This window comes from Trachemys scripta, chromosome 5, assembly GCF_013100865.1.
Source record: "Trachemys scripta elegans isolate TJP31775 chromosome 5, CAS_Tse_1.0, whole genome shotgun sequence".
Classification (NCBI taxonomy): Eukaryota; Metazoa; Chordata; order Testudines; family Emydidae; genus Trachemys; species Trachemys scripta.
In genome coordinates, this window is record NC_048302.1 from 26,487,181 (window position 1) to 26,515,117 (window position 27,937).

The 27,937-nt window shown below is 41.7% G+C and overlaps 2 protein-coding genes across 2 annotated transcripts in view; one reads left to right on the forward strand and one right to left on the reverse strand.

Moving 5' to 3' along the window:
- Window positions 1-1,700, reverse strand: part of TRMT10A (tRNA methyltransferase 10A) — an 18,044-nt gene extending 16,344 nt beyond the window's left edge. Inside the window, exon 1 of the mRNA XM_034772052.1 lies at window positions 1,163-1,700. The gene's annotated coding sequence lies outside the window, so the exon portion shown is untranslated. The remainder of the gene's footprint in view (window positions 1-1,162) is intronic.
- Window positions 1,701-6,360: 4,660 nt separating this feature from the next.
- Window positions 6,361-27,937, forward strand: part of MTTP (microsomal triglyceride transfer protein) — a 38,871-nt gene continuing 17,294 nt past the window's right edge. Inside the window, exons 1-10 of the mRNA XM_034772050.1 lie at window positions 6,361-6,520; window positions 12,477-12,664; window positions 13,625-13,768; window positions 16,457-16,564; window positions 17,557-17,673; window positions 19,402-19,541; window positions 20,395-20,545; window positions 24,385-24,542; window positions 25,264-25,432; window positions 27,310-27,417. Coding sequence (XP_034627941.1) covers window positions 6,460-6,520; window positions 12,477-12,664; window positions 13,625-13,768; window positions 16,457-16,564; window positions 17,557-17,673; window positions 19,402-19,541; window positions 20,395-20,545; window positions 24,385-24,542; window positions 25,264-25,432; window positions 27,310-27,417 — 1,344 coding nt within the window. The 5' untranslated portion in view covers window positions 6,361-6,459. The remainder of the gene's footprint in view (window positions 6,521-12,476; window positions 12,665-13,624; window positions 13,769-16,456; window positions 16,565-17,556; window positions 17,674-19,401; window positions 19,542-20,394; window positions 20,546-24,384; window positions 24,543-25,263; window positions 25,433-27,309; window positions 27,418-27,937) is intronic.

The following is a 27,937-nucleotide window of genomic DNA, read 5'->3' on the forward strand; positions in this document are numbered from 1 at the left end:
CCGCACCGCGGGCCCGGCCCGAGCCCCCGACCACCCGCACCGCCGGCCAGCATGTCCCGATTTTCCCGGACATGTCCGGCTTTTTGGGCTTTCCCCCTGGACAGGGATTTGGAGCCCAAAAAGCCGGACATGTCCGGGAAAATCCGGACGTATGGTAACCCTAACAAACCAGCTGATCAATCTACAGCAAAACAATCCCGATATTTATCCACAGTGTCGCGCCTGTACTCACAAAAAGCTCCCAAATACAGTTAAGGAGGATGTGAGGAACATGGCCTAAAGCATTAGGGTATTCCTAGATAATAGTACAGCTACAGGACAAAATTTCTGTACGCTGTTATGATCGAGGTTATGTTTGATATATCTAATTTTTATTTATGTTCATGCATCCAGCTATTTTTAGACTTCACTTTTCCTTGGTTTAATTTCCCTTGGTCTCACAGAATAAGTTATCTTGACCAGAGTGTTTCTGAAACGCATGTCTCTCATGACTACGCTATGTGGGGGGAGAAAAGTCTAAGAATATCATGCCATTGTTATTGGCAACATTTGAAAAAATATATATTTAAAATGACTGTTGGCAGCATAAGAAGAGATACAGTATGTATTCATCATTCAGTTTGTTATGTACACTGGGACTATTACATAAATTAACATGTTTTACAATACCACTCTTCCTAATGTTGAAAAAGCCTTAATCATCTTTCCTCAAAAGCAGTGGGGTCTCTTGATTCAGGGACTTAGTAACTGGACAGGAAACCTTTCAGATTTACTATATAGGTCGCCATTTTAATCTGGTATAAAAATAGCAAACAACAACTATTACCTTCTAATGGTTGGTGGGTGGTTTAAGTGTAATACAGCCTTGGGGAAGTTGATCCTGCCACTGTCTAGCCTGTAACTGTTTTGTGGATTGTTGGAGGTTTTCAACTGCCAGTTTTGTCACTGACATTTCCTGCATGCTAGTCATTTGAAATGTACTTCTTCTCCAAGAAGTAAACTGTTCCGCATGGCCCCCCTGCCTAACTCTAGAGGAGAATGAAAAGCTATAACAGAGGGAGTTGCTACCACTACCACTAACAAATTACTGAAAAGTCAAAAGCTGTGTCCTGCTATTTTGAGGATCTCATCCCAGTAATGGAAAATTTATCTACACACTTACCCGAAGTTCCTTCCCCTGCATCTGGTTCACCTGTGCTTGACTGGCAGGACTGACTGGATTGCGGTGGAGTCAAAAACAGGTCCTGTCTTGCTGCACAGCTGGATCCCCCAGTTGCCTGTCCCCCATCTTCCTCCTCCTCTTCCTCATCCACCACCTCCTCCTCACTGTTCATGGCAAGGGCCTGGGACTCAGGCTCCTCAGAGGTATCCACAGTGATGTGTGGGAGGGTAGTGGGGTCTCCGCCAAGATGGCATGCAGCTTGTTTTAAGAGCAGTAGATCTGCAGCTTGGCACTGGATCAATTGTTGGCATCCCTGGGTCGCCCTTCTGGTATGCCTGCCTCTACTTCTTGGCTTTCATTCAGCGCTGCTGTTGGTCCCTGTTGCACCCCTTCTTGTGCAGCACCCAAGCAATCTGCTCATAGATGTCCATATTTCTACAGCTTGTTCAGAGCTGTACTTGCATAGCGTCTTCTCCCCATGCACCCAGGAGATCCACCGTCTCCTGTGTACTTCAGGCATGAGTGCGTCATTGGGCAGCTGCATTCAACAATGGAGAGCCGTTAGGTGTGCTTGCCAAGCTGGGCAATCAGGAAAAGGAATTTTAAAAATTCACATTTGGGGGTGGGGGTGGAAGGTGAGTTTCCAGTCTTTGTGGCCTCTGGGCAGTGAAGTTCAAAATGGTGACCAGAGCAGTCAGTTTGGGGTATTGTGGGACAGCTGCTAGAGGACTGTTAGGATTGACATAGGTAACAGTGTCTATGCTCGTGCTGTGTTGACCGTAGTACATTGACCATGGCTCGATGTCATTCAGGGAGGTGGCGTTACTATATTGGCATAACAGGGCACTTACATTGTTGGGAGACAAATTTAAGTCTAGACACATGCACGACTAGGTCAACGCAAGGCACTCTTACGTCAACATAACTTTGTAGTGTAGACCAGGCCTAAGGCCAGAACTGGGCCCTGCAATTGCAATTTAGGCTCCACTCCTGCAAACATTTATGCAAATGAGTAGTCCCATTGAAGTCAAGGGGACTACTCACAAGCATAAGTGTTTGGAGGAGGTAAGTTAACAATTCTGTTGAGAATGGGCAAGAAATAATAGAATTCAGTTTATTCTCTCAGCTGGGTTGGCTCTACAGGCTCAAGAGGAGTGAAAAGTAAGAAAACTTTATTTTTATCTGCTGGTTTTAGTGACATGACTGAGTGCACACAGGGGGTAAGAACATATTCTATTTACAGTGTCACATTCTTCAGAGAAGAACCATGGTTTAAAAAAATCAATTCCATATCCATTTCACCCCTTTAAAAAGTGTTACAGTATTCACATTTCACATTCAACTGGCACTATCATTTAGTTCTGAAGAATGCAGTGCCATTACCTAATTGGAGTTGAAGTACACAATGCACTTATCTTTCCCAACCAGACAATCTGCTGGAAGAATGCTGCAATAGAACTGGAGTTTATTCTGGAGTTCAGAGTGTGTGAAATGTGACAAACACACTTTCATGACAGTATAGGTGAGTGGTTCTTAACCTTTACTACAGCCTTCACCCCTTTGGTTCTCAAAAATATGTTCTCTCGTATGACTAGAGAATGAAAGAGAGAGAGTATTATATATTTATTTTAATTTCACAGTTAAAATTTAACGCAGTGATCGTTAAAAAATGTATAATGGTTTGATGAAAAAGTAGTTGTACTTAAATGCCTGTGCTTAATTTGTTTTCGATGATTTACCTTCTAAAAAAATCTGGCATGTCTCGCACCCCCAGAAAGGACATCTCACATCCCAGGTTAAGAACAACTGGTATAGATGGTGATACTTTCCTAGCTCCGTTACTGAGCCACGTGAAGGCAGCAAACACATCAGTTTGTGGAACCAATATCTTTTTCATGTATATTAATACTTATCTCAGGTTTCACTGGTTCCAGATATACACTGCTTTTCAGTCACAGTGTTGGTTTCAGATTTACTTCTGCTATATTAGAAGTCACAAAACAGTGTGGTATCTCCATGGTAAGACATTTACCTTTAACTGGTACACAAATTCCTCCATATGTAGAAATTTTAATATTTGATTTTCTCAGGGGCCCCATATATCCTGGGTTACTTAAAAAAACCTGGATTTACATATGCTTATACTTGTGTCTATTTTAAATCTCATCATGTTTCTATTTACATACTAGAATCACACAAGTTCAATTGCATCACAATCCCAATAAAGAATCCTTCATTTTCACTTGGTCATTAGAGGGCTGCAGTTTGGTTGCTGACCAAAGCCCATTTGTTTTTGTTTGGTTCTCTTTCTTTTCGTGTTTTGTTTAAAAAAAGGAAGCAGCATTCAAATCTGTTTTTTCTTAGGAGTGTGAAGATCCTCAAACATTTTGATTAGCATAACATTCCCTTCCCCCTCCCCCACACACTTTCCAATTTTCCAGGATGGCAGCATTGCAGATCCAAACCTATGTTTCTTTAAATAGCAGTAGTGGAGCAATGCAACTGTTCTGGTCTAAGATCTGTCACAATGCCAAGTGGTGATAGGGTAAATTGATGACCCAAACAGTTGCATATAGCTCAAAAACAGTGCTAGACTAAGTATTCTGATAGAGTCCACTATGAACCTTAAAGATGTTCATTTAAAAAGTGAGTTTGCATGAACAAAAGTACACTGAATACAAAAAGTATCAACAAAATCAAAAAACAAATTAAGCAAAAACGTAAGAGGCAAAATAAACAAACACAGGAGCAGCTAAAAATCAGCAGCCTAATGATATTATTTAATAATAAGAACATCTATAGCAGGGGTCGGCAACCTTTCAGAAGTGGTGTGCCGAGTCTTCAATTATTCACTCTGATTTAAGGTTTCACGTGCCAGTAATACATTTTAACATTTTTAGAAGGTCTCTTTCTATAAGTCTATAATATATAACTCAACTATTGTTGTGTGTAAAGTAAATAAGGTTTTTAAAATGCTTAAGAAGCTTCATTTAAAATTAAATTAAAATGCAGAACCCCCCAGAGCAGTGGCCAGGCCCGGGTAGTGTGAGTGCCGCTGAAAATCAGCTTGCGTGCCGCCTTTGGCACAAGTGCCATAGGTTGCCTGCCTCTGATCTATAGGGAAGGTGATGTTGCAGGGCCAGTTGCAGAATAATGAGAGAGAAACAAGATTAATTGGGGGCTCAGGTTTGTACACAGAAATCAGTCTCTGGGTAAGGTTTGATTGCAGAGGTTCTTCTGGGTTATCTCACACTGAGAACAACAAAACAGAAAAGTACAAACCATACAGAGTGAGTAGCCATATTTTCCCAGAGCTTCCTGCCCTAGATTCTGTTTGACAACCTCCTACATCCACTCCTCTGAAGCATTGTCTACACTATAAAATTACCCACTGTCACACCCTTTGCCATCAAGATGTATAGCTAAATCAGTGTGGTTTGTTCTTGGCTACCCTAGCAACTACATCTTCAGTCAAACTAGTTCATTATTATGACCAATAAGTAATTTACCTAATGCAGACAAGATTTTAGAATGACCCCTTTCTTTTAAGATTTTGATTGGGATAGATTAGGGAAAATTAAAATTTCACTCCATCTTTTGTGAAGAACAGCAAGGCTATTTTATTGAACTCAAATGAACAAAAGGAGTGTAATTACTTTTATTAGGTAATAATGATAAGTTTATTGTCTGGACTCTGGAATATAGGTGACAACGGTAGTACTTTAACCCTGGAACACATGCCAGCAGGGCTTAACTGAGGTGTACATTAAGTGGCCAGTCCTGCACCCACTGAATTCAATTGTAAATACTTCCACTGATATCCGTGGGTGCAGGATTCACCCCTAAAAGTCAGTTCTGATATAAATTCCCTTGATCTCAGTGGATTTACTCCTGATTTGTACCCAGTATAATTGAGATTAGAATGAAGCCCTCTGTTTTTGAATAGACCACCAGCTGAGGATTTGGCTCCGAATGTTTTAGGTGTTTAAAAGACACTCTTCTTGACTTTATTGGATGGACAAGATGTATGAAATATTTTTCTGGATTAAATTCCAAAGACGTAAAATATATGCAAAATGCTGATAAGGCATTTCCCCAGACAAAAACAGACATAACTCTCCTTTGGAGACAAAATTCCATACCTCAACATTTCCAGCCCAGAATCTACATCTCCATCCTCTCACCTGTGCAAGGTGACAGATTATTCAGTTTTCAAAGAGTACAGCAGTTTGCAAAGTTCTATGCTTCCCAGCAATAGAGAACACAGCGGGAGTATCAGCTGCAAGCCAGAAATAGGCATACATATATTATGCAACTCTTGTAATGCGAGGGTATATCACATAGAAGGTATAATATAAATTAAAATTACCACAGGAAACATGTAACCAGCTGGCAGCCTTGCACCAGACTTGCAAAGAAAGCTCCATTCAAACCTATTTCAAATTTGTACCCTAAGACAATTTCTGCCTTCAGTTACATATATGAAATATTGTTGACTGTGCTGGATTTGCTCAGGCATAACTAAAGGCAGAATTTGACCCTAAACATCAAAATAAAAGGTTATATTTCCTTCAAGGGAAAAGCCCATGTAGGTGCTAGAAAACATTATAAACTGAAAATCAGTTTCCACCTATCTTCTAAGCTGAGCTGAGCAGTTGTCCTCTTGCAGAATGTGAACTGGACTTGACCCTCCAAAGCCACTGGTGTACTGAGATCTTGGGAAATCCATCGAACATTAGGGCTCTTATACGGAGAACCAGTCCTACTCTCTGGCCCCACATTCCTTAAGGAAATGTGTTGCTATGGTCTCCACATAAGCCTCTCTCTGCCTCAGTCTTCCCACCCTTGCATTGGGACTTGGGAGTGTTTCACGCCACAGATGTGGAAGCAGCATAAGGCCATCATTATCTTGGTTTAAGCCTGGTGGTTTAAGGGAGGCAATGGCCATGTGTCAGGCTCATTCCACTGACCCTCTCCAAAATAGAGCATTGACTGTGCCGACCTGGGGAAGAGGAGCTTGTACAGGCTGAATCTGATTAGTATTCAAAAATGAAAACTGAGGTGAACAATAAAATAGGTAAAAGCCCCAATTACCTCAGTTGTTAATGATTAACTGGAAGACCATCAATGAACTTAGTACCTGAGTGTGGAATTTGGAATCTGACCTTTACTACATCTAGATAAACAAGGTTGCAGATTCAGAGGCTCTCTTTGCAAACTTCACTCCAATCTGAAGAGTTCACTTCTTGGTAGCTTTAACATTTAATGCCGTAGTCAAGAGCTCAGAAGAGTCAAACATGATTCTTCTTACTGTGCTTTTTCTCTGCATCTTTTCCACATACTCTGCCTCTGTTAAAGGTAGGTCTACGCTGTGTTTGATTAATCTTTTGGTGGTAGCAGTGATGAATGTACAATGGTATATTTTTTACATAAGAAAGGAAGATCTTGTGCTAAATAATGGGCTCTCGAGGAGCATAATTTTAAAATGGATTTACTAAATGAAAATAAATACGCAGCACACGCACTTGTAATGTTAGTTTCACCCTAGTTTATAGAAAAAACAAAGGGGTCAAGTGCATGTGGCACTGGCCTAGAAGTCAGAAGACCTGGCTTCTAGTCTTGGCATTACCAGTGACCTGGGGCAAGTCACTTCACCTCTCTGCTTCCCAATTATTAAATGGGGCTAATGCTATTTTGACTTCAAAGGCACTACTCACATACTTAAAGTTAAGCACTTGTTGAAGAGCTTTGATGGATCAGAGCCAGAGCGCTCAGCTCTGCATAACTGAGCCCTATGTGCTTGTTCCAGCTCCCACTAAAATCAATAAAAAGACTCCCATTAACTTGAATGGGAGTTGGAGCTGGATCTGCTCTCAGGGTGAAATTCTGGATGCCCACATAAAGTGGCTTTATGCAGGTCTCCTGCACAAGAGTCAGGGGTACAAAATCCACACACAGGACTCCCCTGCAGCCCCTCTGCACACTTCAGTGTCACCAGCCTATGGAATAGTAGAAGTTGTCTTCACACAATGCCTATGTGGGGATATTCTGCCATTGTCTGTAAATGTTAGAGTAAGTTTCCAAGACTTTTAGGCCAAACCAATCAACATTTTGGGTGAAAATGATGTAAGAGCATTCTGTTCTATGAATCTGTACTTCGAGGGCCACATTCTTAAAACTCAAATAAATAGTAATTAATATAGTTTTATGCAGGTACCCTGCATCCATAATTAACCAACCCTCCAATATTAGGCCAGGCGGTAGGGCAGCCTGTGGGATGGGCTAGTTGTTACTGCCCCTCCTTGTCCCTCATGTAGAGAATCCAGGTCATTGGATCTGTGTAAGCATAGACCAAGTGGCTGCTCCTCCAACTCACTGCCACTTGGGCCCCATTGCTCTCTTCCATACCAGTATATGTGGAACCAGCACAGAGCCCACACCTCCTCAGTTTGCAATGGTGCAGAGGCTCCCTGTGCATCTTCTCCGCTCACCTTTTCCCTCACAGGAACAGCAAAGCACAGGGCTCATCATACAATCCCTCTACCAGTAGGTGAATTTCACCATGCTGCTATAACGATTTTATTATATAACTACTCAGTAACGTGCTGTACCTCTAGTATTTGCTATTCTCAGCTTCTGAGATAATGTTATTTTAGCCAGGCTACTCCCTGATGTAAAGTAATATGGAATAAAAATACTTAGCACTTTACATCTCCAACGTGCTGTACAAATATTAACTCATTCAGTAATTCTCAAAACAGCCCTGTGAGAAATCATTATTTCCATTGCACAGATGGGGAAGCTGAAACTCAAAGAGGTGTCCAAGGCCAGAGGGTGAATCAATGGCAGAGCCGGGATTAGAATTCAGTTCTTGGCTCTCAGTCCACCAGACTGTGCTGCCTTTTTAAAATACTTACGGAGTATTCTTTACATTCAAGTCAGTCGGATAATTGTACATGATACTTTTCTAGCTTTGGTTACATTATAAAATGTTTTCAAATAAATAGATGGCTTTCGTTTTTTTTAAAGGTATCCAATATCATAAGAACTGGCAAATGTAATTTATGGTCGTAGAGCCAGTTAGTGGTTAGAGATGCATATGTTGTGCATGCCAAATGTATTAATAAAAGGCACAGGATTTGACAGCTGTCTCTGCTCATGCAGTGTAACCTTCTGTATTATAAACTATCATAATTTAATTATAGAATTGGCATGTTACCCTTAATGACAGACACTTAACATTACTAGTCAAACTATGTGTTATGCACTCCACCTTGAAAGCGACATAGTCCATGCAGGCATTTTTGACCCCAACACAGTATAGCAGAATGCTGTCTCTGGGTCCAGTCCTGGTCCCTTTAAGCCAGTGAGGGTTTTGCCATTGATCCTATTTCCATTGCAGTCAAAGGAATAAACATCACAACATTATGTAGGACTGACAGTACAAATCTCTGAAAGGCAGCATAACACTAAGTCTCTGATTTTTGGGAGAGGTTTCTATCGAAATTCAGTGCAACCTTCTATATTATACACTATCATTATTTAATTATTTACATAAACGGTACTGCTATTTTTCTTATGACGGAAATAGTATGTGTATTTTGTAAAGCTATCTTGGGTATTGGTTTTGTGCATACCACCACTCAGTCCACTTAAAACATAGCTGCTAATATCTTCTTTGCCTGTTAATTTAGCCACGTTACCCTACTGCCTCTTTAATCTCCACTGACTTCCCCTTTTCTATTGCAGTAAGTTCATACTTCTCATGATTGCCCCCTTCCCTACCTGCCCTCTCTAATCTCTTATCACGTCTTCCCACCATAAACCCTCTTCAGCCTTGTGACCTGTGTGTCTGCTTCTCCAACACCTGTCTGTACTTTCTTCCATGCTGCCTCCTATGCATGGAATGCCCTTGCTGAGCTGGTGCATAAAGCCACTATCCTCCCCACATTTCAGTCCCTCCCGGTCACTCATTGCTTCCATGACAACCACGAGAAACTAGCTGGTGAAGTCATTTGCGCATCTGTTTCCTGCATGAGTGAACTGCTCCTCTGTGTGTGGAGGGGATCCAGTGTTGGACGGGTAGAGCACAAAGGGAATATTAAATGAGAACTACTATAGAAAAATCCAGATGGGCTGAATTGTGGAGGAAGGGTGAGAAAAGGGGAATGTACGGAGCTTAAATTTAAGAAAAATGTAAAAAGAGAACAAAATCCTACGCTGTAACTAACAAGACCTGTCTATCGTCGCCCTGAGCATTTTACTCACATGTCCTTTCCCCCACCCTTCATTTGCCTTTGCCTTTTTAGATTGAATGCTCTCAGGGGTAAGGGCAGCATCATCTTTTGTAGTAAGAAAGCACCTAGAACAGTGCACTACATCAATCGCAAAAAATATTAAATACTCAACAGTGTAATTGGTACTAAGTTACAGTACACTTAAAACAAGCCATGGGACTTCAGCAAAGATTGATTTCCACGAATTGGGGTCTGATAGTGTTGACGTGCTTTTCTGAGGTGCTGAGCACCTACCACTGAAGTTGATAGGAGCAAAGGGTGCTGAGCACTTCACAGGAAGCACTCGCAGACAGTTACAGGAGCAGGCCCTTTATTTTTAAAGCTCTGATTTTTAAAGAAAACCTTCTTGCCCACAAGGAAGTGCTTCCCAGCATCATTACTGTAGCAAGGAAACAGCCCCAACTTTCAGCTCTAGGGTTGTAGTTCTCAATATCAGGGCCTGCAAAATCTCAGGGCCAGATCCTCAGCTGGTGCAAATCAGTGTTGTTCTATTGAACTTCTATGGTGCTAAGCCAATGTACAGTGGCTGAAGATCTGGCTCTTTGCGGGTACAGCCTCCTGAGGCTAGGTCTACACTATGGGGTGGGGGGTGTTGACCTAAGATACGCAACTTCAGCTACGTGAATAGTGTAGCTGAAGTTGTGTATTTTAGGTCGACCTTCCTGGCTGTGAGGACAGCGGCGAGTCGACCGCTGCCGTGCCGCCGTCGATTCCACTTCCGCCTCTTGCTGCAGTGGATTTCTGGAGTCGATGGCAGAGCCATCGGGGATCGATTTTATCGTGTCTTCTCTAGTCGCAATAAGTCGATCCCCAATAGATCGATTGCTACCCGCCGATCTGGCGGGTAGTGAAGACGTGTCCTTAGAGAAGTATGTTTTGGTTCCCTTCGACTCTACCTTAGCATGCTATTGACTATCACATCTGAAAACATTTGACCAAAAAATGGGAGTGTAAAGTGCCTTGAGAGATTTTTTTTTAAACTTCTGAACACTTGATTTTTTTAAAAAGAAATCCATCCTGTCATGGTGGCTCTCCAACATGTATCTAGTCAAAGGAAAAAATTAAACTTTTACCTTCTATTTGAACAAACACTTTTTCTTGATTAGATGTATTGAAACTTTTATTTAGCCAAGTCATATCAAATGGTGCAAGACATTATACAAATTAGGAAACCCTGGTACTGTCAATTCTCTGACAGGAACATAGAACACACTGACTGATGAGTTCCAGTTGGTTTGAGAATCTGTCTGAGGTGGTGTGGTGGATTTTTCTTTTCTGTGTTTGCCAAGAGATTTACTCATCCCTCCTGTAGAAAACAATACTACCTTTTCCAGTTTAACTCTGTTGCAGAGGTCTGAATGCAGTTTCTTCAGTTTAAGGGTCTGATCCTGCACCCACTCAAGTCCATGGCAAGGCTCCCATTGGTGTAGGATTGGAGCCTAGTAGGACTCAGCGCTTTAGTTACAAATAGAACGTCAAATCATTATAACGGAAAGTAATTTGGAGGGCAAGGAGGCAGAGGAAATCTCATTTTTGTCCAGTTAATTTATTTTGTGCCTTTGGCAGCCAGAGGTGCTGAAACTGGGGGTGCTGCCCCATGCCCTGGCTTAAAGTGGTTTCTATTATATCCAGGGTTTACAGTTTGGTTCAGTGGCTCTCAGCACCCCCATAATACAAATGGTTCCAGTGCCCTGTTGGCAGCACTCTGTATGTAGTCAGTCAGTTTCACATCCCATCTCCAGCCCCAGCCTCTATATGATGAGTGAATTAGTCAATACTCCCTTGCACAGAAGAGACCTTTATAACGATCAACAAGAGAGGAGAAAAACCCTTGTAAACATTTATTTAAAGGGAATTTTATACATTTATTTCATGGCATACCATTTAAAGGATGAGCTACCCGAAACTTTTTTTAAAAAAAGGTCAGTTAAAAAATTCCAATTGATAGCATCCTTTTAAAAATAAACACTTTACTCAAGACACTTTATGGATCAAATGGGGTAACTGTCCCATGTGCTGCAATTAAAGTGAGTGAAACCTCCATGCAGTGTGAGTCTCATATCAGGCCTGTAGAGGCAAAGCTACTCCCACTTCTGAGGCTGGGGAGGGATTCTTAACAGTGGAACCGGGGTGTGATGTGTCCCCTTGCCATAGCCATGCAGAGGAGAAGGGGAAAGGGAGAGGGCATTGGGCACTCTGGGCAAGGTTAGCTGAGATGGTGGAAAAAACCCTTGAGCCTTGTCTCCACACTCCAGCTTCGGCCTACATTAGCAATAGCAGAGCTGAACCGCTGGGGAACAATATGTGCCATTTTTGCTGGTGCAGAAGTGCTGGAAGTATCAATAGGGGCATACCTATGGCAGGGGGTGCCTTAAATTAGATGCCTAATTTGAAAGCTGGATCTGTGATTTCATTTTATTTATTTATTGGGGGGGATGTGTCTTTTAAAATACATTATATGGTCTAAGTGTAAGAAAATCAAGTGATAACTCCCAGAGACGTATTTTATTTGAAGAAAATGGGTTTACTGCGCTGAGTGAAAAAAACAACCCCACTGTTTTCTACTGATCTTCATTACTTTCATTTGTGTCATTCCTTGGATGGAGTCTCAATACAGTGACTACAGGCAAGGTCCTGAAAGATGAGGAGTGATTCCTAATATAGGCTGAGTGCTGCATGGAGGTTTCACTCACTTTAATTGCAGCACATGAGTGCCTTCAACTTCCATTAACTCCCATGGGAGATCAAGGCACTTCTATCATCTCTGTGTAAAGTTACAAAAGTTTTTATGGACATTCTGGTCTAATTGCCTAACTCTCAAAAGCAGTCCCATTAAAGTCAATGTAACTCAGTAAAGGTTGCAGGATCAGACATTGAATCCTTTGTTAGAGAAAAGGTCTTTAGTTCTTCTAAAGCTGATTCTACACGTTTGAGAGAGAAAATGACAGATAATTTGGGTCTTTGGTGATTGCTAAAATGATGCCATGTGCATTTTTTGCCTCACTTTTTCCACACAGGGCACACTACAGGACCAAGAATAAATAATGACAAGCTATACAAATTCACCTATTCAACAGAAGTGCTTATCGATAGGATTAAAGGATTACCAGAGGATAGCGCGGGCTACCGGATTTCATCCGGTGTGGATGTCAACCTAGTATGGAGAAACCCCAACAATGATGATGACCAGTTGATCAGAATTATGGTAGGAGTTTTCAAAAGCATATAAAAGCAGACAAATTACTTAAAGACCCCACCTTTTTCAGTAGTCTATTCCCATTGTGTGCTGCTTTGTGACATGTACAATAAATTAGAGTGTTTATCAAAATTGGGATGAATTACTCAAACAAAGAGATTGTTACACATCTACAAGCCAGAAATCTGTTACCTATTGAAACAAGATATCTGAGGCAAAGGCCAGGCACTGCAAGATTCCGAGCTGTTGCTATAGGAGACATCCACGTGAGGACAAGATCATCTAATAGGTCCTTTCCATCCTAAGTTTTGACTCTATGACAAGTCCTCCATTATGTCTATGTAACATATGTAATATTTTGGCACCACGTAATGTTTTGTTTACTGGAGTGGTTATACTTTGCTGGAGTGATGCTCAGATTCTAAACCAAACTCCATCCAAACTAAAAATAAAGTTTTCCAAGATCTGTCTATACAAAAAAAGATCTAACTGCCTTATCGAAAGTCAGTATGTATGACCGTGTTGTAAACATTATTAGGATTCGCAGATATTCTAGTAGGTTCTGTTTAACTGACAATAAAGGCAGATAGATCTTGAAGAAATGTTTCCTGTTGGGGTACAATTCTTTTTTAGAAGATGAGCATATCACCATGCCATCCTATCTGAGTCTCGCCAACTAAAATTAGTTTTGTAAGTTCAGTAGCTGCCTACAGAACATAAAATCACTATGTGGTACCAACACATTATAGGCCAGATTAACAAAACAGCTCTGCATCCAACAGCTTCCATTTAGGCACCAACATGAGTTGGCCAGATTGTCAGACATGCTTAGCATCCAGCAACTCTTGTTGAGAACAAGGTGATTTGCTAGGTACTTTTGAAAAATCTAGCCATTTCAGGTAGGTGCCTTCCTCCTGCCAATGCATGATTGCTCCCTATGTTGGGTTTTTTTTTCCTTTAATTTTTTAGATAAAAGATGTTAAGATTGAAAATGTGAATGAACGTCCAGCAGCAAAAAACATCTTTAAAGGGAAACACTCAGAAAATATAATTGGAAAAGAATATCTGTCAGCTTTACAAAGGCCTGTAGTTCTCCAATGGACCCGTGGAAAGGTAAGTCCCTGCCTTTTAAAGTTCATGCATATTCCTTGGGGAAGCCCTGAACAAGTAATTTCTTGTTGGCGTGAAAAGATTCAGTAATTTCTCATCTCTTTAGAGTTACTAATACACCATCCTGTCTTATTTTTGTACATCAAATATATTCATTTTGGGCTAGATTGTGACTTGCCCTTATTTGGATGCATTGTGGGGAAGACATAAGGAACCTCGTCAGCTCTTGGATTCTTGTGTTATGAGAGTGCTCTATGTTTGTATATATGTAAATTGTTCAGGGGAAGGTGCCAAGAGATGTCATTCAAGAATTTGTAGCATCGTTCCTAGGTAGGATCAATAAAACTGGCTTTTTTTGCATTGCAGATAGATTCTTCTGGGCAGCCCTTTAGACCAGCTCTTAATACCTTGCATAGGAGCCAGCCAAAACTAGTCCCTGCTTTCTCTGTGCATGTCTGGGGCCAGTTATGCAAAGAGGGCCAGGAAAAAGCAAAGCCATGGCTGCACCCCCTCCAGCCCACAGACTTGCTGGGAATAGCACAGCAGAGAGAGCAGGCCACAGCATCCCAGAGGAACAGAGAGGAGGAGGTAGACTGGGGAGTTATCGGTATATAGGCAATAACTGAAGCTGCAAAACTGAATGATATCACCCAATGATAAGGGATAAAATCCTTGTTCTATTGAAATCAATGGGAGTTTTGTCACTGATTTCACTGGGGACAGGATTTCAAGAGGTAGAGGGAGAAGAGGAAATATTATTTACCATGAAGGTAGACAATACTGAGTCTAGTCTGAAGCAATGTTAATCACTCAGGTGAGTACTTGAGTCTATCTGTCTTACTGTCTACAGCAGCGTTAGTGCAAATTATTTTAGTCAGATAAGTTAATTAGGCAGGATATCCAAAATCCTGAATCTTCAATTATTTCAATGAGATGTAGGCTCCTGACTGCCTAATTCACTTTTGAAAAAGTGGCATAGGCTGCAAGTCACATGTTTATGAAAACTTTATCTGAGATCACCATCCAACACAGCACTCGCGTCAGATCATCACGTAGAGCCTCCACTGGTTACAAAATAATCAGATAAAATATCCTGAGATTGAAAATCTGAAATCTTCTGTGTTGTGTCTGTACTGTGAGATTTTCATCAAGAATCAGAAAAAAAAAAAGTATTTCCTCTCCCACTGGCAAGGGGCTGGATTGTCATTTTACAACCTGTCCCAAGTAAAGGGCAGCACATAGCTACGATGCCACAGGCACAGCTCAGAGAACCCGTAGTGACTCAGAGAGAGCTCCCATTTACTCGGGGGAAGGAATAAGTTACTTCACCCGGTCCCTCTTTCATGGAGCAGCTTAGTTTCCTCACTGTGTCCAGCCAGCTACTCTGGCCAATAGGGTAGAGCCAAGATTACTCCCACTTCCTCTCTATTCCCTTCCCACCTACTGGCTCACAGCAGAGTGTATCAGGGGAGCACCCTGCTCTCCCAACTGCAGCCAGTGACAAGCCTGCATTGTGCTGAGCAGGGAAGTGTGTGGGGTTAGAGGGAGGTGGAGTGGAGGGGTCACTCCTTTTCAGCCCTCTGCAAAGTTGATTAAGGGTTCTGACAATCTAACTCCCAAAGATCTTCACCTACTGCTGTAAACAGGTTCTGAGCACATACACTGGCTGTCAGTTTGGCCTGCCCCATTGCAGATGCCACCAGGCCTGCTCAGTAAGTTTCAAACTTAGCCTTGTCATGATTTTTACAAAACATAAAAAGGAACAGAATGGCACTGACTCTCCACTGTACGCATCTCTAAACCAGGATTAAAGTATCAGAGTAACACAACCTGAATACATCTGCTCCCAATACACTGCAAATATGTTGGCAGATGCAGCTCTCCTACTAGAGGCTGAGATGTAGTTTTCCATATAGCTCTTTCTATAAACAATTTTTCTTGCCAACTAGTATGTTACTCTACCCCCTGTCACAATGACAAGATCTCCTCTTCCATGCCGGTTCCCTCTAATGCTGCAACACTAACACAGATAACATATTGATTACATTTACAGTTTCTAGGAAGAAGGGCAGTATAAAAGCTCCTTAAATGCAGATTGAAGGTGCAAAGTCTTTTGTTACTAGAGAAAAAGCTCAGACAGGATAGTCTTCCCTTGTGGTTCAAAGGTTGGCGCATGCTTGACACGTCATTTAAGTCTCTCCAACTCTGATTTAGTTATGATTCATTCTGACCTATTGTAAACTTGTGGTTAAAGTGCACTGGGTACTAGATGTATGTGGGGAGGGAATGGGGTGTGAAGGGAGGGATTACTATGGGATGTGATGGTTTTGGCCACATCTTTGAGAGAATAATGCTGTAAGGGACCCATTTCAACCTGCATGTAAGAGTGAACCACTTGTGATCTTATATTTAGTTTTCCATTTCCTTTCTAAATTCTCTCTCATTAGCACACAGGAAGTCCTCTCAGGTGAGCCCTTATTTAGTTTTTGCCAGAGGCTTGAAACATCATCACCCCTTCAGTTATGGGTTGGATCCTGCAGTCAGCTTAAGAAAGAACTGCAGGATAAGGTCCAATAAGCTCAATTTCCTGAGCTGAACTCTGGAAACTGGAAAGAAGTTTGCAGGGGACCACGTGGTGTTTCTCTGATTTAATCAGATGTACAGATTTACTGTTTGTTTTTGTTTCCACAGGTTAAAAACTTCTACTCCTACAAAAATGAACCCGCAGTTATTCAAAATCTCAAGAGAGGTCTGGCTAGTCTATTTCAGATACAGCTGCACTCTGGTGCTGCCAGGGAGGTACTGTACTACATCAGCAATATAGAGATAATCAGATTGATAGAGTCCAATTTGATAGAGTCCTGAATGCAAGTACGTGGCCCCCATTGACTTCACAAGTATTTAAAGGCAGGACAGAATTTGGCCTTTTGTTTAAACTTGAACTTGTGATTGAAAAGTTAATCAGGGGAGACTTTGGTACACTGTGTTTGGCTATAGTCAAAGTTGCAGACGTTTAACTTTATAAGGTTTAAAAACTAATTTAGTGAAACCAGAGCTACCCCTGTCTGGACACACTTAATTTGATTTAAAAGTCCCTTGTTTCAATTTAGTTTAGTTCACTAAAGAATCAACTTAAACTAAATCAACCTAAATGAGGTTTAAATAGAATTAAGAGTGTCCATGCAGGATTAGCAGTGGTTTAAGTACATTGGATTAAAATACTACATTGAGCTAAGCTCATGAAACTTTGAACATGGACATGGCCAGAGTCTTGCCAAAATTCACTCCAGCACAGGCAAATGCAGTGCCATCGTCAACTGTTTATAATTTAACATTTGTTTAATTAATGTTTACTTTGCTTCACATGCTGCTAATAAAAAATCATCTCTGCCCATCCAAGAGAAAGTACTTTTTGAGTAACTTAAAAACAATCATACAAACCAAAATAAAACCAACAGCCTCTCTTATCCCCCATTCCAAACTAGGAAATAATGAACCCAAAATTAAAATCAACCTCAGACAGTACACCACCTCTGACACAAGTACCCAAGAGTTAAGAAAACAGATAATCTTTGGAGTGCACCCGATAGCACAACAGATTGATTCAAGTAATTGCCCCTGGCCATGTTGTTAAGACTCCTGCAGGTGCCTACCCAGCTGTAAACTCTACAAGCCTGCCATTCAGCATAGACCGTGTATGTGTATGTGAGGGGAAAAACAAACATTAAAAACATGACAACAAATGAGAAATGAGTGACACTGAAAATAATTTTTCTTTTTCCTTTTTCAAGGTGGATGTCTCTGGGAAATGCAATGTTACTTACCATGCTCGAGAAAGTCAAGTGACTAAAATTAAAGCCCTGGGCACCTGTGAAATCAAAAAGACAGGATTTACTAGCCATAATGAGGTACAATGTGGTTCATGTTTGAAAAAATAAATACAAGAATCAGCATGTCAGATAAATGTCTAAAATTAAAATAGCCAGTTCTGAGTGATAGTTTATTTGATGTTTGCCCATATGCAGTGGTAGATATATGTGACCAATGGAAGTCATTTTAAAGTACAAAGCAACAAAGAGTCCTGTGGCACCTTAAAGAGCATAAGCTTTTGTGGGTGAATACAGGACGAAGTGGGCATTCACCCACGAAAGCTTATGCTCCAATACATCTGTTAGTCTTTAAGGTGCCATAGGACTCTTTGTTGCTTCGTACAGATCCAGACTAACATGGCTACCCCGCTGATATTTTAATGTACATTATTTGTTTTACCTTAAAATACATTCTGTTTATACTCTCTTTACTTGCTCTCATTATTCCCTTCCTTGCATTGTAGAGCGCATGCTACAGGTGCATGTTTCATGTAGGACACTTCCTAGTATATGCTTTATCCCCAAATACTATGTGCATTATGAGCAAATGAAAACATGGGGACAGATCCTCAACCAGCGTAAAATGCCATAGTTCAACTGAAGTCAATGGAATTATAACATGTATACCTGCTGGTGATCTGATCCAGCACTATCTATGGAGACTTCCAGGATGTCCTGTCTTCTTTGTGGTTTTAATTAATATGTGTTTTTTTCTATGTGGGTAAAGCTTCTATATATGTTTGCAGTGCTAGTAATAACTGTAACCTTCCCCAGCTATTGTATATGTGTTTAGTACATACTGCAGATGTAGGACCAGATCCCGACCCCTGGTATGGCACTTTGGTGGCACAGGGAGGTAGTAAATTTGGTCTAACTGCACAGCTGGTTCCCCTGGCATGACAAAGGAGGTATGGTGTATAATGGATGTGGCCACAAAGCGGCTGTGCCCTAGCGATCCATGCCTAGCATAAATGCCCCTTTTAGGTTGTTACTAACAAGTGCAAATTAGAACCATGCTAAGGATACTCGAGCTAACCCAAGAGGCCAAACTAGTCCTTGTCCGCTGTAGAGATCCATAAAGCACAAAGGTGGTATACAGACATCTTTGCCCTGCTCCTTCTTGGCTCCTGCACCGAGGGCAGTGCGGCCGAATCTAAGCATTGAGTGGCTAGTATTTCAAGCTTGCCCAAAGAATTCAAGTTGTTCATGAACAGGTCGTTAGAGTAGATAGCTAGTTTGCTTTCCACAATATGTTCTAGATATGGGAGGCCTACAATGTTGGGCCAGATCCTGCAACACCAACTCACATGAGGAAATCTGACTCTTAGGAGTTGTCTCACTGATTTTCTTGAGAATCTTCTTTTCTGATGGTTGCCTTAAAAAAAAAAATAGAAAGAAAAAAAAAGAAAAAACCTTGATCTACGAATTATTGGGTGTCTTTTCAGCAATATTCAATTCCCTAGCCCCCTTTTTCTCTCCCCACCACCCTCTGTGAGGTAGGGAAGCATTATTGCAATTTGCCAATGAAAAATTTGAGACACATAATGGGCAAGTGATTGGCTCATGGTCACAGATAAGGTGATCATGTCAGAAATGAAATGAGAACTCTGGAGATCTTGGCTCCCAATCCTGGGCTTACATCCCTTTCCTATACTGGGGATAGGCCCAGTCCCACATTCCTCAACAGGGCTTAGTTCAGTTAGAGATTTGCCTTGGGTTTGGACTGTAGGATCTGGCCCTATTGTCTTGTTTGTTATTATTTTTCAGCTTTTAGATGTCAGTACAAAAGTCACATCTGCTACAATTTATGTCCTAGAAGACAGCTTTATTAAATCCGTGAGAGCAGAAGAGAATCATGTTTTATCTTTGAATTTCCGGCAAACAACAAATGCCAAAATAGTTTCCAAGTAAGGTGGCTAATTTGATTTTTTTAATGTTTAACTGTTAAATCCAACTAATAATGGCTGGGTAGGAATCATTAATTATATGTATTTTAGATGTTTACTTAACCTTATAATTAAAAATAGAAAACCACTGACTAGTGTATATATTTAGTGTATGTAACTATACTTTGCAGTCACTTCTGTCATCATTCTCCCTCCCTCCCTATTTCCTATTGTTTGTTATACACACTTGTGGTGTCTTGTCTTAAATTAGGGCTCATGTCTGCAAACACATGTATTTTATTCATGCAAGCAGTGCCATTGACTGCAATGAGACTGCTTGTGAGAGTAAAGTGTCTGCACGATCATGGCCTAAGACCAGCTTAGTGCATAAGTCTCCATGTAGACAAGCCCCTAGCATTATGGTATAAGCATAATGTTTCAAGAAAGCAGGGCAACTGCCATTTCAGTAGTCAGAAGTTTCTTATACAGAAGCACATGAAATATTTCAGACTAAAGACCCTGCTTTAAATTATCTGGCAGTAAGGTATATTTACACCTACAAGTTCTGGAAGGCTGTTTCCCATATGTTATGGAGTTGAATCCTAGATACCCTAATACTTGGACACCTTATTAATTAGACAGATTGATTTCCTCCATTTCCCTCCAGCAACAACTCCACTAGTATTAAATCCTCCTGATAGCTTAAAATGGAAAAAAAGATTTACAGTGTTTTCCTATAACTTCTCAAATGAGAAATTCATTGATTCTATGATTCACATCAATGGGATAATATATTTCTTTCTCCACATAATTCATTTACTTCTTCAAAACACATTCCAACTTAACAGTGTTTTTTTCATGTATGGCTGTGCAGGCAGAAACTGGAACTGAAGTCAATGGAAGCTGGCCCTAGAGTGATTGCTGGGAAGCAGGTTGCCAGCGTTATCAATACTTTGGACTCTAATTATATAGCAGTTCCACTAGTGGCAGAGCCAGTGAAGACTGAATGCAAAAACTGTCCCTCAGTAAGTAAACACACTGTTAGAGACTTAAATTCAAGGAGGTGAGCAGAACCGGTTTGAAAAAGAAATTTCTATCCAACAAATATGCCAAAGAAAGACGTGTAATATAGCATTATAAATGCCACAGGAATTTCCCAAAACGTCTTAACATTATGGTAGTGCTGTAATGAGTCAACAACCAAGGCTGAGTTGAGTTTTGCACTTAGTGGAATTAAACCCTTTTGTTTTCTATGAATAATATCATGTATCTCCCTCTAAACTTACAGCACATATTCTTAAGAACAGAGAATGGAGTTTCTGAGGGTACATCTACACTACAGGGGAGGGTCGATTTAAGATACGCGAATTCAGCTACGTGAATAGCGTAGCTGAATTCGACGTATCGCAGCCGACTTACCCCGCTGTGAGGACGGCGGCAAAATCGACTTCTGCGGCTTTCTGTCGGCGGCGCTTACTCCCACCTCCGCTGGTGGAGTAAGAGCGCCGATTCGGGGATCGATTGTCGCATCCCGATGGGACGCGATAAATCAATCCCTGAGAGCTCGATTTCTACCCGCCGATTCAGGCGGGTAGTGTAGACCTAGCCTGAGAATTTACAAATAAAGTCATAAATGTATTAATTATAATCACTTTCAAATAAAATGGGCCTTTATATATATATATTTTTGAAAGTCTAACCTTTCTTCCCACTCCCTCTAGCAAAACAATCTTGATTTTTGATATTTGACTTACATACTAGCAAAATCTAAGGTAAAAGCTACTTAAAAAAAAAGTAGTGATATTGTCAACAAATATTTTAACTGATATTACGATAGTTGAATGGGTTTCTTTCAGTGAACAGATACCCTAGAATTTAAAAGTTATGATTCTAAAAACTTTTTGATGTGGAAGGTACGGCTCCAATTCAGCAAGATACGGAAGTATGTGCATAATTTGAAGCCTTTAGTAGGTCTATTCATGCACTTAAAATACCTTGCTGGTTTGGAGCCCGTGTAAATTATTTGGCAGTACAATCATGCTGTAGTGTTGTGTTTTTTTCCTAAAGTTTGTATAACTGAACAGAAGGGATATTGCATGAGTAGTAAAGAAGTTCCGAAGGGGAGGGTACATCAATGGGAGGCAAACAGGCTGGAGTTGTGCTTATGAATGTTTACACTGAACAGTTTCTCACTTCTTATTGTGAAAGCTGAGGTCAAATCATTTGGAACTGAATTTGTCATAATAGTTGTAGAGAGAATTTCCAGACCAATTTAAAAATCATGGGGTATATTTACAGAGCAATGCATGAGGAATGAGGCATGGCATTCTCACCGTAAACCTAGTGGAACGGTGACAATGGAGTCCTACTTTCCTACCGTATTTTACTGTAACTGCTATACAAAGACTGGGTCTATAAATAGACCACTTATATCCAGAACAGCAACATCATAATATTTAGTACTTCCATATCATAATATATATTAATGCCACACTGATATAGTATGCCACACACCTTTACATTGTCAAAGACCTTCACAAACATTACCTAGTTCACTTAGGTGTGGTTAGGATTAGTAAAAGTAACCATTATCCCCATTTTACAAGTAGGAAACCTAGATACAGAGAAAGGAAGGCCAACATTTTAAAACTTGGAAGCTTAAAGTTAGGCATGTAAATTCATATTTAGGCACCCCACATAAGTCACTTGATTTTCAGAAGTGCTGAGCAATCATTGTTCTTACTTAAATGGGTGCTCAACATTTCTGGGAATCAAGCCACCTATTAAGATGGCTATTTTAGTCACGCACATTTGAAAATTTTGGCTTAAGGAACTTTCCCCAGGCTAACGAGTAAATTGGCTTCACAGTTGAAATCTGAAGCTGCTTCTCATGTAGTTTAACTATTAACTTGTCAACATATAAAAATAGTAACTGCATTATAATTTTTCTTTATCCGTTTTACATGATTTCTAACCGCAACGGGTGAAGCATTTCCTGGCAATTAGTGACGAGATGAATTCGAGATCCCAAGCTTCTTCTTGGGGTCTAGCCTCCTCAAACTGGTCAGCTGCTGGAAAATGCCAAAGAATCATTATAGCTGGATGAATGTTAACAGATGATTTAGAGTAATCTAAAGTAATGCAAAAGACACTGATTGTCTAGAGCACACCAACCAAAGGGCATCACTCACCACAAAAGTTCATTTCTGTACGTTGTATATTTATTCATTTTCAGATTACAATAGCGATATTGACCTTGATGCTGGGCTTCAGTGACCAGCTGAGATAAACAGCCCCCATCTGTGCCCCAGGCCATCAATTCCTCCCAGATGGTCATTAATCCCCAGGAAATACCCAGTGCCTCTGTCATTGTTGCCTAATTACTGTCTGTTACAGTTCATGGAAATTACACTCTGTACCACTGAAGTGATATTTCTGTTTGCAGGCAGGTTCAAGTGCTATAGCTTAGTACAAACTCTATGAAGGTAGAATATTTTAGCAAAGATTGAACTGGTATTGATGTGATTTCCCACTTCGGAGAACTGCAATAAACACTGCTGCAAAGAACAGATGAGTTTTCACCAAGGAATGTCCTAGATAATACTAGATAAAAGAAGTGGAGGCAGGTGATAGAATAGAGAAAAGGTCAAAATATCTATACAGATTTCTTACCAAAGGGTGTCTGAAAGTAACCCTCTCAATCTTTAGATTTCTTAACGTTGAACATGGGCTTCTAAAACACTGCAATGGGAAGTCTGGAAATGTATAAAATAGATGCTGAGAGTTTAGCTGGATTGAAAAAAGGGACTGGACATTTATATCACTAATAGGAACATCCAGAGTAAGGATTTAAAAAAAAAGAAGAGAGAGGATGACAACAACTGGATGGGATATAAATCCTCACAATTCAGGACATAAACTAATCTCTAACCACAGACAGAAGGAAGAAACTTTTCTTTTGGACATATTGTCCCATAACTGCCCACTGCAGGGCTTCTTGCCCCTCCCTCTCAAGTATCTTGTACTTCCCACCTTGACTTGGGTAGTCAAGTACCAAACAGGATACTTGACTAGACGAACCAGTGGTCTGATTTAGTATGGCAATTGTGTTCCTCTAGTGCTGGTACATCATTTTTGACTGATTCTTTATTGTGGCCTAAATTTCACCCTCTTTCCCTTCCACAACTGTTATTCAGCATTCTGTGCCCCCACTTGATTGCTCTCCACCACAGCAGAGGTAGTTGTATTTCAATGGTATATGGGTATAGTTTGTGGAGCACTTTAAAGATACTTTGAGATAACACGTGCTATATACATGTCATGATTCAACAACTGAAAGCATGCAAAAGCATCCTGTTTCCAATACTGTGCTAACTACCATTTTATAAAGCAGCCACAAATTGCTACCCCTCTTCACCATACACAATTGTAGAAGACAGAAATGGGAAAATTGTATGGGGGCATCTGCAAAGGCTTCTTACAAAAGTGCCATCTTCTAAAAAAAAATGTCAATGTGGCTTTTCACATTTCTTTCAATAGTGAAGTTTCAAGAAAACTAGAGCCACATCATGAGAACACTGTATTTACAGAGGCTGGGCAACCATGTTTTGGACCAAAATATATCACATTTCAGATATTATGTAGTACTCAAGTGATAATAATGTAATTGCTGGGACCTGGAAAAGGTTTAAGAAACACATGGTACCATAGCAGAGGCATATTAAATGATATCTATCTAAGGAATCTCCAGTATATGAGATTTCAACTAGTATAAACTATACTCAACATATCTATAATGAGACTGATTTCTGAGAATTGAAACCAATGCACCAGGTTTGACACAATTTGTTTAATTATTTTGCAGATTTCGGAGCACTGGCAGGCTATCAGGAAACAATTGGAACCTGAAAACCTTTCCAAAGCTGAAGCAACAAGAAGTTTTTTGTCCTTCATTCAGAACCTCAGGGAAGCTACGAAAGAGGAGATACTTCAAATTCTTAGAAGTGAAAGAAATGACGTACTGTAAGTCACCAAGAGCAACTTTTATGCTGTAATAAAGGATTTACAAAACACAAAAAATGTGGGGTGGGTGCATGGGAGAGAGTAACTCATCCACATACATGTGTAATCATATTAGTGATATGCTGGATCTGTAATAGTTAACACTTTTCTATCTACAGGGAAGGGGAAGTTTTTGTATGACAGTGCTTGCTTCTGCAATAATATGTTCTTGCAGTTTATTATTCAGCCCCTAGATGCCTTTAGCAACTGTATAGCATCCCAGACAGTCTGGTCTCTGGTAAACAACAGAGTCAAAGCTGGATCTCAAGCTGAGTGGAAACTCCTTCATCTGCAGTTATAGCTCTTTTCTTTTTACAGACACACTTTTCCTTTTTCAGATTTAATCCTGTGGACTTTAAAACACTAAGAACACTTCTAAGCCTTTTATCATACTCTTCCTCTGTATTGGCATAAAACAAAATATCATCTACATGTATTGATACCCCTTGCTGTCCTTCAACTATCTTGTCCTAGAAGATTTCAGGAGCACTGGTTTTGCTAAAAATGTAAATGCTGAAAGCAGTAGCGGCCAATAAGAGTAATAAATTCTACCTATAATTTACTTTCCATGATCAGACCTGTCAATAGCTCAACCTCTTTGTTTCTGTAAGTAGCCGTGTCTTTTCAATACATTGCCCAACACACTTCAATAACTTATTGATTTCCACTCCTCACTTTACAGTCCTCAGCTGGTGGATGCTGTAACCTCTGCTCAGACCCCAGCCTCACTGGAGGCCATGCTGGAGTTCCTGGACTTTAAGAATGGAAGCAGCTCTGTCCTGCAGGAGCGGTTCCTATATGCCTGTGGATTTGCTTCCCACCCCAATGAGTTGCTACTGAAATCTTTAATTGTAAGTCAAAATGGCAGCAAAACACAAGCTCATTTATTACTCAAAGAACCTAAGCCACGCTGAGAGGGGAGGGAAGGGGTGTTGTCCAAGCACCTCATAACTTTGAGGTGTGCATATTCTGCTGCAGGCTGTGGCTCATACAGTACCCACAATGCATAGGATTTCGATGCAGAACCTATATCTACTTTGTAAAATGTCACTTCTGCTTACACCAGAGAAAACCTATTACATAACAATATGTAGGTACGTCCCCAGTTCTCCTAGAACGGGGTGGGCAAACTTTTTGGCCCAAGGGCCACATCTGGGTATAGAAATTGTATGGCGGGCCATGAACGCTCACAAAATTGGGGTTGGAGTGCGCACGGGGGTGAGGGCTATGTCTGGGGGTGCAGGCTCCGGGGTGGGGACAGAAACGAGGAGTTCAGGGTGTGGGAAGGGGGGTCCGGGCTGGGGTAGGTAGGGTAGGGTGCAAGGGGGGGTGAGGGCTCCAGCTGGGGCGCTGGCTCTGGGAATGAGGGGTTTTGGGTTTAGGAGGGTGCTCGAGGCTGGGACCAAGGGGTTCGGCGGGTGGGAGGGGGATCAGGGCTGGGGCAGGGGGTTGAGGTACTGGGGAGTGGCTCAGGGATGCAGGGCAGCGCTTACCTCAAGTGGCGCCCAGAAGCAGCAGCATGTCCCCCCTCCAACTCCTATGCAGAGGCACAGCCAGGTGGCTCTGCTGCATGCTGTCCCGACCACAGGTACCGCCCCTACAGCTCCCATTGGCCATGGTTCCCAGCCAATGGGAGCTGCGGGGGGCAGTGCTTGGGGTGGGGGCAGAGTGTGGAACGGAGACCACTGGCTGCCCCTATCCGTAGGAGCCACAGAGGGGACATGCTGCTGCTTCTGGGAGTCTCGCGGAGTGGTCCCTGACCCTGCTCCCCAGCTGGAGCGGGGAAAGCCCCAGAACTTGCTCCCCGCCGGGATCTCAAGGGCCGGATTAAAACAGCTGGCGGGCTGTAGTTTGCCCACCCCTGTCCTAGAGACTACCAGATCAAGCAACGTTTTACAAATTATTCTTGTTAGTATACCAATTCAGAGACGAAATATATAGGAGCTAAGTATTTCTATTATCTGTTGACATCAGGCTTTAAACATCAGCTTCATAAGGAACTGCTGTGCCAGATATTCTGAATGAAACTTAAAAGGAAAAAAACTACATTTGCAGGGCTGGCTCTGGCTTTCTGGCCGCCCCAAGCAAAAAAAAAAACAAAAAACAAAAAACAAAAAAACCACAGCGGCCAGAACAGAAAAAACACAAAAAAACAAAACACACCTGCAGCGCGGCCGGAGCCAGGATGCAGGGGCACTCCCTGCCCTGCAGATGTGCCCCGGCTAGCAGGGGGAGGGGGAGGGAGCGGGAGGGGGAGAGAGAGAGAAGGTGGGCGGCCAGGGCTTCAGCAGGGCATTGTCATGTGGTCCCTCCCACCGTGCCCCCTGCCAGGAGGGCTCCGCACCGCTCTGGTCGGCTGGGAGGGAAGGACGCGGGCTGCCCTGCCGGGCTTACTGCAGGGCGCTCCCGTCCTCCACACCGCTGCCCCCTACAGGGCGGCCGGAGCAGAACAACAACAACAACAACAAAAAAGTGGCCGTGCCACCCTAGGATTGGGCGGAATGCCGCCTCCTACAAGCTCCCGCCCCAAGCACATTTGGTACTGTACATTTGGTTATTACACCCAACGGCAGAACAGTACTCTGCTGAGTACAAGTGCGATCCTGTAAGGTGATGAGCACCCTCCTCTCCCAGGAAGTCAACAGGAGTGGAGTGCGCTCAGCACATTGCAGGATTTGTACCATTCTATTTAGATGTGAAAGCTAACAGTGTTCCCTTTCAATACCAGAATAGACTCCAGGGCCAGATTGGAAATAGTGAAATCAGAGAAACTGTTACCATCATCGTTGGTGCACTCGTCAAAAAGCTGTGTGACAAGGGAGGCTGCAAACTGCCAGTAAGTATTTGCTGTTTTTCTACTGGCCAAATTCTGCCATTGGATGCACATGCACAACCCCTGCTGAAAGTATTGGGAGACTCATGTAAGCATCCCTCAGAATTTGCCCTCATGTTTTAAACGACACCTACCTTTAACATGATGGACAGACTTTCTTTAGAACAGGTTTTATTTTGTGCCCTGGGGGCTGGATTCTGATCTCAGTTACATCTGTTGTGCATGCAGATAACTCTTAACGACTCCTGATTTACACTAGGGTAACTAACATCAGACCTCTCCCTAATCCCAAATGCCTGTATGTTCCTAGCCTGGCAGTAGATGGTACTTTTGTCTGGTTTTACAGAAGTTTTTGTCATCCCCTGAGAACTTTGTGCAGTCAGGGTCTACCTAAAACATGGAAACAACTTAGATTACAGATTCACTGGCGCAGGAATACTGGTCCAAGTGGTGGACTGTGTCTAATCTGTGCTCAGCGCAGGGCAGATTCTATGCCATTCTATGGGTCATGACAAGAAGTATA